Source organism: Capricornis sumatraensis, chromosome 2 (assembly GCF_032405125.1).
Source record: "Capricornis sumatraensis isolate serow.1 chromosome 2, serow.2, whole genome shotgun sequence".
Classification (NCBI taxonomy): domain Eukaryota; kingdom Metazoa; phylum Chordata; class Mammalia; order Artiodactyla; family Bovidae; genus Capricornis; species Capricornis sumatraensis.
In genome coordinates this window covers 23,959,198-23,972,907 of record NC_091070.1, presented here as the reverse complement: position 1 = coordinate 23,972,907, position 13,710 = coordinate 23,959,198, and the positions used below count along the sequence as shown (strand labels likewise).

Here is a 13,710-nt window from a genome sequence, read left to right as displayed (position 1 = left end):
AATCAGCCCACAATTCAGGAGACCCCAGTTCGACCCATGGGTCAGGAAGATCCCATGGAGAAGGGAATGGCTACCCACTCCAGTATTCTTGCCTGGAGAATTTCATAGGCAGAGGAGCCTGGGAGGCTACAGTCTGTGCAAAGAGTTGGACACAATGGAGCTACTAACACACACTATATATGCTAAGTGAAATAAGTCAGACAAAGAGAGATACTGTATGATATCATTTATATATGGAATCTAAAATAAACCAGTAAATATAACAAAAAAGCAGCAGACTCACAGGTGTAGAGAACAAGCTAGAGGTTACTAGTGGGGAGAGGAAGGAAGGAAGGGGCAATATAGGGGTAAGGAAGCTATTAGATATAAAATAAGCTACAAGCATATGTTGTACAACACAGGGAATATATCCAATATTTTATAGTAAGTATAAATGGAGTATAATCTTTAAAAGTTGCAAACCAATATATTCTACGCTTGTAGTTGATATAACATTTACAGCAACTATATTTCAATAAATAAATAAACACTAATTCCTGGTCATATGTACATCTCAATCTGTCATTATTATTTGATTCTCCTCAGATTTGAAGGCTATTTTTTAGTGTTTATGTGTATGGTAAAATGGGAGTAAGGAGGGGCAATTATTACTGGAAACAGAATTTTTACTTTAGTTTCCAGAATCTAATTGCATCAAATTATGGTTGAATAGACCCTATGGCTCAGATGGTAAAACATCTGTCTACAATGCGGGAGACCCAGGTTCGATCCCTAGGGTGGAAAGATCCCCTGGAGAAGGAAATGGCAATCCACTCCAGTACTATTGCCTGGAAAATCCCATGGACAGAGGAGCTTAGTAGGCTACAGTCCATGGGGTCGCAAAGAGTTGGACACAACTGAGTGACTTCACTCACTCACTCAGACCCTATACCTTAGAAACCATCCAGAATGGAATTGCGCAATAAGATATATGAGTAACTCAAGCATTAAAGGGAGAAATCAAGTCAGCTGATACACTTTTCTCTAAATTGGCTATCAATGAGACCTTAGTTATGTTAAGCTGCTGCAGTAGCTAAGACTGTCAGTATCAACAGGCTTTTGAACCTAGCATACTAAGTGCTCAGCCTCTTTCTTCCTGGAATATAGAAGTAAAAAGAGTCTTGATGAGATTGTATCACTTCTCTTGAGCTACTGGCAAGGACCTAGGGAGGGAAAATACATGTGCTAACTGTTGATGACAGCCATTCTTCGTAGTTTTTTGTGGCGGTGGTAACACATAAGACTTATAATTTTAATCATGTTTAACTGTACAGTTCAGTGATGCTAAATACATTTACATTGTTTTACAACTGTCACTACCTTCCATCTCCAAAACTATTCCATCACCCCAAACTGGAACTATATGCTCGTTAAAAAATAACTTCCTATTCTTCCCTTTCCCCACCCCATAACAACCACCATTCTACTTTTTGATAACTATAATTTTGAATACTCTAATTACCTCGAAAAAGTGAAATCATATGATGTTTGGCCTTTTGTGGCTGGCTTGTTTCAGCTATTTTCACTTATTTCATAGTCCCTTCAAGTTTCATCCGTATGTATATGGATAACATATGTAAGAATTTCCTTCTTTTTTAAGGCTGAATAATATTCCTTTATGTATGTACCACATTTTGTTTACCCCTTCATCTGTCAGTGGATACTTGGGTTGCTTCCACTTCTTGACTGTTGTGAATAACGCCACTATAAAAATAGGCACACAGATATCTGTTCAAGTTTCTCCTACTACTTCTTTTGAATATATACCTAGAAGTGAAATTGCTGGATTATATAGTAATTCTATCTTTAATTTTTTGAGGACTCATCTTGTAGCTTTTTTAAATGTTAGAACAGAAGAAGAGCAGTATGTGAAGGGTATGTAGCTATTGCCATTGTATTAATGATTGAAGTTCTAAGATCTAAATTTAGGTCCTTCCTTGGCCATCTGTAAAATATGTGATCTTGGGTAGGTTACCTGTTTAAACTTCTCTTAATTCGCCTCTAAAATGAATATAATAATGCTTTACTAAATTTTTTTAAGAATTAAATGAAATTATATATGTGATATTACTTGGTAATTTATAAAATGCTATATAAACATTTACCAGATAAACTAGATCTCAGCCCTAGTGCTGTCTTTGATTATTAAATACTATTACTGAGTTATTCAAATCCCAGAAAAGTTATTCTCTTGGGATCTGTACTGGTGTCATACTTCCATTTTCATTCACCACACTGGACAGAATAGTTTCAGATAAAGAGCTAACCCAAGTAGTTTATTTTGACCCTAAGCAGATGCCATAGGGTCCACTATCAGAGGCTGCCTTATAGCTTCAGGTTCATTTGGGAATTAATGTTGTATATGTGTATACAAACAAGGCCCTCTAGTCCCACCACTTCCCTGGCTTACAAAGTATGGTCCATAGCTCAGGATAGCTCCAGAATAGTTTCAACCTCCTGAAGGTACCTAAGCTAGTTCTCCCAATTCAGGTGTCACTTTCCTTAAAAAGGGTCAATATCACTATTACTGTGGATCAGAGTACAAAATTTAAAATCTGTCTGTACTTACTTCTTTGTCCTGGGTTCTAGAAACCAAAGGACCCAACGTAGCTAAGAATGACAAAGCTAAAAACAAAAGACAGACCCAAAAAACCTCATCCATCCAGCTCTGGAAACAATAGCACTTTCTAAACCTATACAAACATGTGTAAATCAAGTTGTATATACCTATAGTCTTTGGAGTGAAGTTTGATTTTTTTTCCCTCCTCTTCTTCCCTCTCTACCTCCTATTAATTATTATATTACTTCTTGAATAGCAATAGTAATGATAATAATAAGGGCAGATTCTCACTAGAGGATTTAAGTAATTGGTCGTGACTCTTGAAACTTTTATTCTTATTGGCATGAAATCAAACTCCTGGGAGCTCACCAAAGATGCTTGTCATCCAGAGTGTATGAATAGTGGTTTGAATATCCACTTCACCCAATACATTACTGATGCTCTTCTTCTAGTCACTGCTTTTTTAAGTTAATAAAGTCAAATTTTTGGCTGAAGTTAAATAGAATGCTAAGGAAGCTCCTTTCTTTATTTTCTCTTCTAAAAGAAAAAAATAAAAATAACATGTGATCATTGTAGAAAATTTGGAAACTTTCTGAAAAGTATAGCATAGGGTATAAAAGTATACATAATTCTAACATATTGCAGTAAACAAATACTTTCTATTTTCATGTATGTCCTTCCCATCTTTTTCTATTGATCTATACACATATATCTTAACATAGTTAAGATTATACTTTACATGTATAGTTCTACATGTTTTAAAATGCATATTATAAGAATTTTCTTGTGTCAGTGAATATTTATAAAATACAAATATTGTAAAACATTTTGTCATAAGGATACATCACTGTTTAAATTTCTGTATTGTTAATCTTTTTATTTCTTTCCATTTCTCACTAATGTAAGCAACTCTTAAATAAACACATGCAGGAAGACTTGTCCATTTTCTTAGAAGTGAAATCACTGGGTCAATGACTATGACTATTTAAGAACTTGCTTTTTAAAGAAAATCATCTTTGAGTTGTTAAAGGGTTTATGATACATCAACTTGAACACATCTTTGATGACTGTGTAGCTACTACTACTACTACTACTACTAAGTCGCTTCAGTCGTGTCCGACTCTGTGTGACCCCATAGACGGCAGCCCACCAGGCTCGCCCGTCCCTGGGATTCTCCAGGTGAGAACACTGGAGTGGGTTGCCATTTCCTTCTCCAATGCATGAAAGTGAAAAGTGAAAGTGAAGTCACTCAGTCATGTCCGACCCTCAGCGACCCCATGGACTGCATCCTACCAGGCTCCTCCATCCATGGGATTTTCCAGGCAAGAGTACTGGAGTGGGGTGCCATCGCCTTCTCTGACTGTGTAGCTACTCGTATTCAGATAACCCCTACAAATGTTACTGTTCATTGACTGATCTAATCTTTCATTTCAGACACTAGGAGGCATGTCTTCCTTCTGTCGCCTATTCCTTGGGATAGAAATCCGGAGATCTGACTGAGCCCTTATACAAGCCTTGTCAGACAAGTACTTACGTCCGTCTTGTTTAGGACCACCTGTTTAACCCACTGCACTCAACATCCATATTTTCCTTTTTTTCTCTTACAGATGGAATGGGGCGAGTCCTTGCTCAAGATGTATATGCAAAAGACAACCTACCCCCTTTCCCAGCATCAGTAAAAGATGGCTATGCTGTCCGAGGTAAGTATTTTGGTTTTCTTGAGTATCAACATACTCACATTGGTTTGGAGGCGGGGGGGGTTGCTGGCTTGTTTTGCTTTGTTTTTAGTGTTCTGTTTCTAGATTTTTGGCTCAGCCCAAGTACCTAATGACTGTTACATCTGTTTCCCCCTTGGTTGTCAAAATTCATTCACAGATAACAATTAACCTACACCTGTATGTTTTCTGGTACAATCTTGAGTGAAACTTCAGAGAAAATTCTTACTCACAAATAAATATGTAGAGATTGATAAAGATATTGTGCCATAATTCTTTTGGCCTCTACATATACCAGATAGCAGACAGTCTTAGTCTAAAGTTTTCCAAATGTTTTCTAGTGGAAAACATCTATAGGTCCAAGGAAGACAAGCAGACTCCCACCATGGGATAAAGTGGCCCAGTTTTTTTCTTTTGCTTTAAATTCAACCATCAATAAGAGCTTCATAGAAAGCAAGTGTGAGGGAAACCTCTAAATCCCTAGAAGGTCCTATATTTCAGAGCTCCAAAGCCCCAGATGGTACCAGCAGTTCACGCCTTCAGAATTGCCTGGAATGGCATAAAGCTGAAAAGCAAAATCATTTGCCTCCCTAAAGCCCAGTTTAAGAAAACACAAAATGAAAATGCAACTGAATTGCTTAGAAACTAATATCAGTTATATTATATTGGCTGACATCATTGAAGAAACGGCTAAAAGCATTTCCCAGTTTATCAGAGCTGTTAAGAATGCCAGTTCCTTTCTAATGATCATTTATGGAGTCTCTTAGTTGACTGTCTTCATTTTTTATTTTTTTTATACTGTATCTAACCATTAAAATATTTTCCTTTTTCTTGTGATTAAATATATTCACTGATCTCCTCAATGTTGTATCACCAACTCTTAGGCGTATCTTTCTGTGTTGGAGACAGTAGAACAAATGGGTAAAGTTATGGACTTCAAGCAAAGAAAGTGATCTGGGCTCTTGTACCAGTTCCATCTGTGTAACTTTAAGTAAATCAGTTCAACTTTTTGATCCTTGGTTTTCTTGTCTATAAAACTATAATAATTATAACCATACTTACCCCAACAGGTTATTGTGAGGACTAAGTGGGACTGTAGAAAGTCTTAAGGTATCTGGCATAAAAAAAAGCTCTCAATGTTTTTAATGTTTCATAATAGTACCTATTGTTATCAATCATATTTACTTAAACCATCTCTGAAAAAAGGATAACATTATCTGAACTGTTATTCTCATAAAACAATGGAGAGGTTAATTCCTCCTAGTATATTCTTTCTCACGAGGCTATCTTAAATGCACCTAATTTAGCTTGATCTCACTAAATTAGTTGTTTTTGTTGTCCAGTTGCTAAGTCGTGTACAACTCTTTACAACCGCATGGACTGCAACATGCCAGGCTTCCCTGTCCTCCACTGTCTCCTGACTTTGCTCAAGTTCATGTCCATTCAGTCGGTGATGTTATCTAAATTAGAGCTGAAAACAAATAACAAATACCCACTGCCTCCTTTGTTTTCTAAGTTCATTTCTTCTATAACGTTTATTAAGATGAATACAGTTCAGAAAGAAATTATTTTAGTATTCTGATAGCCTCATTGACTCTTCTTTCTTATTCCCTCTAAAATGTAGCTTCTGTCTGAACTTTTAATTGGTAGCCATATTGGATTGTTTTGAAATGAAAAAGAATTCTTACTTCCAGAGTAGAACAAACAACTACAGCAGATGAAACACCAAAGGGACAAGAAAGTCTCTTTTTTTTTATATTCTCAGTAATATAAAGTAGGAGAAAGTGAGGAGGTAAATAATATGAGACAGAATTATTCCAAAACAGAATGTTGTTCTGTGATTTTTACCTAAGGTAGCAGCAGCTCAATATAAAACTATTGCTTTTAGTTTTTTTAGTTAGCCCACATGAACAATGAGAGAGCCTTTCTGCAACTGTACAATCTATCAAAGAAATGTATATATAAAATTACCATTTAGACTATCATAGTCTATTGTTTTAAAGTGGTGCTGTTTCTAGTTATTTCACACATGTGCACAAACACACAGAGACATTTAAAATGGCATCTCACAGTATAAAACGTTCAGCAGACAAGCTGCCATGCAGCTAATTCACATTATTTTTTTCCTGTGAAGTATTGCTAGTTCTCTAAGATATGGAACATATAACAGAGATATAACAGAAAACCATTGTGGAAATGGTTACATTTCAAAGTTGGAATGGTTGGTTAATTATGATCAACATCACAATTAAGGCAGCAAAGGTTCTCAGTGAACGAAAAGGCATGGTCTAAGTCTTTTCTGTGCTGTACCACCACCCTAGGCGGTGTTTTGAAGAGCAGCCTTGAGGCTGCTGTTGTGGCTCTCTCCCACTCTACTTCCTGTACCTCTTCTCTCCACCCTGTCTTCCTTTACTCCCATTCCTTCCTCCCCACTCCCTTTATTCTCCCTGTTTTTCTTCTCCTCTGCCTTTGCCTTAGGCCTTCCAGTAATAACCCGTGGCACCTGTGAACATTGCTAACCCTCTAGGTGTAAAGAGGTTCCTAACTTGCTCTGGATCACTAAGCATTAGCCAGTATCCTTCAGAAACATGTGGGATAGAACTCCAAACCAGTTGGAGGATCTCTTGCTTTAAGGTATGTGGGTTGAAAAATCAAGACAGTAACAAGTAGCTAAAGAAATAGGAACAGCTTTTAAAGAATAAGAAAGAATAGAGTATAAAGAAGACAGGAATTAAGCGATGATGATGTAAATTAATAAATCTAAAACTACATTCAGGAGGAGGGAGTGAATTTGAAAGATATAAGCAGAGAAAATGAAAGTAGCATTTACCAGCTAGAAGCAATTCAATAGTTTTATTCATATTTTTGAAGAGTTATTTCTCCCTTCACACTGATTAAGCTAATCATCTTGATGCATTCACAGCCTCCTATAGAGATGTGGATGCCCATTGTCTCACAATTGCTTCTTGATTCATTAATAAAGACAAAATATATCTCAATACCCAGTTCACTGTCTTGAAAATGTTCAATTTGAAAGACTTATCGCTTCAGAATTAGTTTAGGTATGATTTAGGCAAAGGAAAAATTATAAACAAGCCGATAATTATTTTAAAAACCATGTGCAGCAAACAATTCCGGAAAATTAAGAGAATCTTTGCATTTTAAGTTAATTTTTTTTTTCTTTTTTACATGCTGATTAAATACATGCTTATGGAAATATAGAAAATCAAAAAGAACATTTTTAAATTACCCATTATCACTGTCTAGCTGCTATTAACCTTTATGTATTTCCTCCCAGTAGGTTAAAGTACATACTAAAATTCTGTATAACCTTTTTAATTTTGAACTAGTTCTTATTCTGTCACAAAAGTCATGTTTAAGAGTTTCTGTTTTGTCCAGTTAAGTCCTGTTTGGCCACAGCTGGTTCTCCAATTCACTTGACAGCCTTTAGTCTTCCACCGTAGGACACTTTGAATGAAGAAGAGAGGCTTATGATATAGGAGCACTGCTCAAGTGAGTCGAGAGATAATTTGAAATAATTAATTTTAGTTAATTCCAAAAAGCTTAAAATAATATATTTAAGGAAATAATATATCTTTTCCCAATACTAACAATATATGGGCATTTTTCTCCTGGAAGATGATGATAAAGAATATGAAATGCCTTCTAATTCATCTGTACTACTCGTTGCTCCCTGCTTTCCAGGCAGCAAATTTAAAATCCCAAACAATTCAGCAGATTTAATCCCTCAGTGTAAGTGCAGCAAGTACTGGTCCTGTCATGTTAGTCTTGCCATCTACCTTTGCCACCACTCCAAACTCTTTCTGTAATGTTAATCTTAGTATACACAGAAATACTATTATCCTGTTGCCTATGCACCAGCCTTAGTTTGGTTCCATAGTCAGAGTAAACAAAATCTTAGTCCCTCTGCCTTACTTCTCCATTGAAGATACTTCCTAGGACCTCTGAAAGTCATGCTATCTCTCTGGCCTCCATTTATTCAACCCTAATGTGGAAACAATGAGACTTTTGTTACTGAAAATAAGTGAATAGCTATAAGAGATTTAAAGAGAGCTCCCACGTGACTAGAAAATGAAAATGAGGGAAAATTCTAGGGCAAATAGCCTTAGAATGATCATTTTCTATATATTGCCACGTTGAATAGTTATCTAATGCTATCAAGTTTATATCAAATGATATAATCAGAGATCTTCAAATAAAGAGGTGAACAAGACTAAAAGTGTTTCCACATTAAAAAGGTGGAGGTAGAAGCAGCTTCAGGGTCTAGCATTAAGCTTTATAAATTGCTTAAACAGTGCATTTGCTGTTAGGATTTGGTTTATATTGCTTTTATCACTTCCTTCAAATTAAATTCTACAGTTGCAAAACATAAAAGGAAAGCTATTAACCGAAATGCCAGAATTGAGGGGTGGGGGGCGGTGGAAAGAGTCTAAGCCTTTACAGAAATCCTTGCAATCCATCCATTGTTTCTAATGGCATACTGTGGCTGATGTAGTTTCTTTCTTTCCAAGCTTTAGGTTCATCTGCCACTGTACCTCCACTTCTGCCCCCTCCCACCCAAGCTGGTAGAATTCATCTTGAAAATGGAAACCGTTTTCTTTTTTTTTTTTAACGTATCTCTTTAATAGGTTTTTAAAATAAGTATCAACAAGTTAGGTAGATTGATCATTACTTTTCTGCCTTTATGTAAATAACGAGCCTTGTTGATATAAAATCAGAACTTCTGTTGTAGTTCACTAATTTTTTTATTGAAGTTTTCTATTAGTCTGAATTTGTCTGGATTCCATTCAGTCTTAGAGTGCTCTGCTTCTCAAAAAGGGTAGTCCCTTAACCAGCTGCATAAGCATCAGCCTGTTAGAAATGTAGAACCTCGGGACCTATCCCAGCGTGCTGAATCAGAATCTGTATTTTAACAAGCTCTCTAAGTGATTTCTATGTACATTAAGAGTTGAGAAGCACTGTTAAAAGGGAAATGGTAAAAATGACTCCTCCATTGGTATCAGGGACTTTCTATAATGTTGCTTGACTAAACCTTCCTTAGCCAACAACAGAGAGGCATAGTTCCCAGGTGGAAATTTTCAGAGGAAAGTGGAGAACCTGGTTAAAGTGAGGCATATTCTCTCCCCAGCTAGTGTACCTTCCTTGGTAACAAAGCATCTTGCTTCTTTCACTTAAAGACTGCTTAAGATGTTGGCTTCCCTGACACTCTATACCAGCTTGGCCCCACGTTATATCTAGCCACTCATTATATAATGACATTTGCTTGGAGCGCTTGTGCAGAACACTTGAGATGAGTGTTTTGAGTGTATGTGTATTAGAATGTGTGAAGAGGGAAACAGGAAAACAAGAGGAGGACTGAAGAGCAGACAATTTCAAAAAAGAAATATAGGAAGTGATCCCTACCTCAAATGAGCTTATTATCTAGCTGAAGAGATAAAATACATGTTTATAAAATTATTTAGGAAAATTTACAAAGCACAATACTAATGCATACAAGACAGTCTGCAAACTTCCTACCTAAGTATTATGGGAATGCAAAGTTCAATTCTTTATTTTAACAAGATATTAAATTATTATTAATTAAATTAATATAAATTATTATTATTATTAATATTCTTTATTTTTACTGAGCATCAGTGATGAGCTTAGCACTATGTTAGACATAACCTAAGTTACATGGAATTGATCACAGCCATCTTTCTAAACATTCTAAAGATGGTAAATGTTGACTCACATTTTAAAGAAAATAATATACCATGAACCAGCAAAAAAAGGAAGGCATTCAAAATACAGCATTTTGTATTAGAAAATATTTATTGTTTCATTCATGGATTCATTTTTCTAAAAAGATTCTTAGGAGCCACACTCATTCATTTCTTTCACTTGAAAATACTTCATAAATTGAACACTTATTGAATACCTATTTTTCAGCAGGTACCAGGAATTTCCCTGAGACAAATAAGCAAATGATTACAAATACATTAAGAAACCGTAATTAGAGTTACTTCAGGAATACACTGGGGAAATAAAAGAGAAAGGGGCAGGAAGTCAGATACGACTTCCTAGAGAAGGTGACACTTGAGCTGAGTCCTAAAAACTAAGAAGTTTTTAAGCAGAAGGCAGGGAGAAGGAAAGGACACTCCAAGCAGTGGGAGTAGCAGATGTTACGGAGCTGAAATATGAGTCATCTTGGTATTCTCGGTACTTGAGAGAGTAGCTAGACTGTAAGATAGACGGAGGACGAGAACCAGAGCCTGTACACATACTGTTTCCTTTAGGTGAATATCTTTAGATGCAGCATGTCCATTTCCACTTCCTCTCTCTCTCCCCTTACCACCTCTCCTGCTCCCTCACACACACACACACACTTTTTGCCTACTTAGTTCTGGCTTATCCTTCATATTCAAATCATAAAACTTTTATATCAAGGTGGCTTTCCCTGACCCTCCAGGGTAGTTCAGGTACTCTCAGTGTATGCTCTCATTAAATTGTGTTTCTTTCCTTTACAGTGGTTTTCTTAATTTATATTTGCATATTCATTAATGTGACTATTTGATTACCATTAAAATCTATCTCCCTCACTATCTCTGTGGCTTTAAGAGTTTGGAGAAGGCAATGGCAACCCACTCCAGTACTCTTGCCTGGAAAATCCCATGGGGAGGAGCCTGGTAGGATGCAGTCCATGGGGTCGCTGGGAGTCGGACACAACTGAGTGACTGCACTTTCACTTTTCACTTTCATGCATTGGAGAAGGAAATGGCAACCCACTCCAGTGTTCTTGCCTGGAGAATCCCAGGGACCGGGGAGCCTGGTGGGCTGCCGTGTATGGGGTCACACAGAGTCGGACACAACTGAAGCGACTTAGCAGCAGCACACCCATAAAAGGACAGACACTAAATATATTATACATCATAAACCAAGGATATACATATACAATACATATAAATATACATGCATACATATATATAAACAAAATAAGTTTCTTGAAATAATATTCATCTTTACCATGTGTGATAAAATATATTTTCTATTTTTCATTTAAAAAATTACTTACAAGATGATTTTAGAGCCCACCTCTATTTGTGTAAAACATTGCAACAAATTGACACTGCATTAAAATAGAAACAGTATCTAGTTTTACTTGGTTTCCCTGGTGGCTCAGTCATAAAGAATTTGCCTACAATGCGGGAGACACAGGTTCGACCCCTGGGTCAGGAAGATCCCCTGGAGAAGGAAATGGCAACCCACTCCAGTCTTCTTACCTGGGAAATCCCTTGGACAGGGGAGCCTGGGGGCTACACACCATGAGGTTGCGAAAGAGTTGGAGATAACTTAGCTACTACACAACAACACCTAGTTTTACTCTCTACTCTCTCCCAGCATCTACTATGACACTTATGACATAGAAGACACTCAGTAGAAATTCAGTGAATAAATGAAAGAAATAAAAAGCCTTAAAAGGTATATTTTAACATATGGTTATTTTAAATATTTTAAAACCATATTTTAAAGTATGGTTATTCCCATTTTTATCAACAAGCAAACTGAAGTTTAGAGAAAAATTTAGTAATTTGCTGAAAATCCTAAAGCTAATAATAGTCAGAACCAGGATTCAGATTCAACTTTTACTTTAAAACCATGCTAATTTCCCCTTGTTCAAGAGGCAAAAAAAGAAAGCGTCTGGGTTGCTATGGGGAGGCAGAAAGCTAATAATATCTCTAGCAGAAAAATAAAAATGTTTATTCAGATTTGAGATGCAATTAGTGCAAAACTCTGAAAGATAATTGACTTCTTAATTTTCTAAAGTAAGAAAATTATGATTAGTTTTAAAATACTGAGTGTGGGTATAGATGAAACAAAATTGGTAAAATGTTGATAATTGTTGAAGCAGTGATTTCTCTATCTGTTTTAAACTGTTTCATTAAAAAGAAAAAAGAACCCATGAAAGCAGCATAATAAGAATGCCATTCAGGAAAACTGCAGTAGTCTCTTTTTTACAGGTAAACACTGAAAATATTAATATAGTAGGATTCCAAAAAAACACCAGAAAGCCTAGAGTTTATTAACTGAGACAAAGTCTAAAAAGCACAAGATACAACATATAGTAAGTAGAAGACACCTAATGTTAATTTTTGTTCTTCTTCACATTAGGTAAACCAAAGGCAGCTATACAAAAAAAGTGACTTTTAAAAAAGCATTGTACACATATGCCTTTAGAAAAAATATGGCTTGCAGTCACATAATGAAACAATGAATTTTATGTCTCCTCTCTAAAAGAGGGAAAATGCTTTTTATTATTTATAAACATGGCTGCAAATATGATTAAAATATTCATATGAATAGTGTTGTCTTTGCTATGCGTGTGCCCCAAGACCCTTGCTGTATGCCAATTACAAGGAGGTAATGGTCATGATCATAAAACTCATTAGGTACATATTGCCTTGACAGTAGTATTGGTCTGAAATCTGCGTTGTATGTGAAGAAAACCCTTTTAAATACATTTATCTTCAGGAGTATTTTTTCATCCAGCCATTACTGTACTGTATGTGGAAAAAAATTGGATAGGAAGTTTTCTCCATCTCAATTCTGAAAGTATTTTCTTCCAGTTTAAAAATAAGCAGTCAGTGGAAATTGTGATGCAGCACTGCCTATGTATTTTGGTTTTTTAGCAGCATTTTGATCTTTCTTAAAAAAATAATGTTGTATTGGAAATTCAGGGTGTGAGTTTTCAAATCCTAGCTCTATTACTATCACTTGTTAAAGGTACTGAACCTTTTCTACCTGAGTTACTTCATTCTGTAACTCATTTCCTTCAAGCATCAGTTTTGCTCAGTTCAGTCGTTCAGTCATGTCCAACTCTTTGTGACCCCATGAATTGTAGCACGCCAGGCCTCCCTGTCCATCACCAACTCCCAGAGTTCACCCAAACTCATGTCCATCGAGTCGGTGATGCCATCCAGCCATCTCATCCTCTGTCGTCCCCTTCTCCTCCTGCCCCCAATCCCTCCCAGCATCAGAGTCTTTTCCAATGAGTCAACTCTTCTCATGAGGTGGCCAAAGTACTGGAGTTTCAGCGTTAGCATCACTCTCTCCAAAGAACACCCAGGGCTGATCTCCTTTAGAATGGACTGGTTGGATCTCCTTGCCCTACTTCATGCTTCCCTCATAGCTCAGTCGGTAAAGAATCTGCCTGCAATGCAGGAGACCTGGGTTCGATTCCTGGGTCAGGAAGATCCCCCAGAGAAAGAAATGACAATCCACTCCAATATTCTTGCCTGGAAAATCCCATGGACAGAGGAGCCTGGTGGGCTACAAGAGTCAGACACGACTTAGCGACTAAACCACCACCACCACTTCACGTATAAGTCTCCACGA

The 13,710-nt window shown here is 36.6% G+C and overlaps 1 protein-coding gene across 8 annotated transcripts in view; it reads left to right on the top strand.

Moving 5' to 3' along the window:
- The window catches only part of GPHN (gephyrin), a 546,364-nt gene that overhangs the window by 451,959 nt on the left and 80,695 nt on the right, over positions 1-13,710 (top strand). For all 8 annotated transcript variants that reach the window (XM_068965812.1, XM_068965810.1, XM_068965811.1 and 5 more), the window contains one exon: positions 4,207-4,299. In XM_068965812.1, coding sequence (XP_068821913.1) covers positions 4,207-4,299 — 93 coding nt within the window. The remainder of the gene's footprint in view (positions 1-4,206; positions 4,300-13,710) is intronic.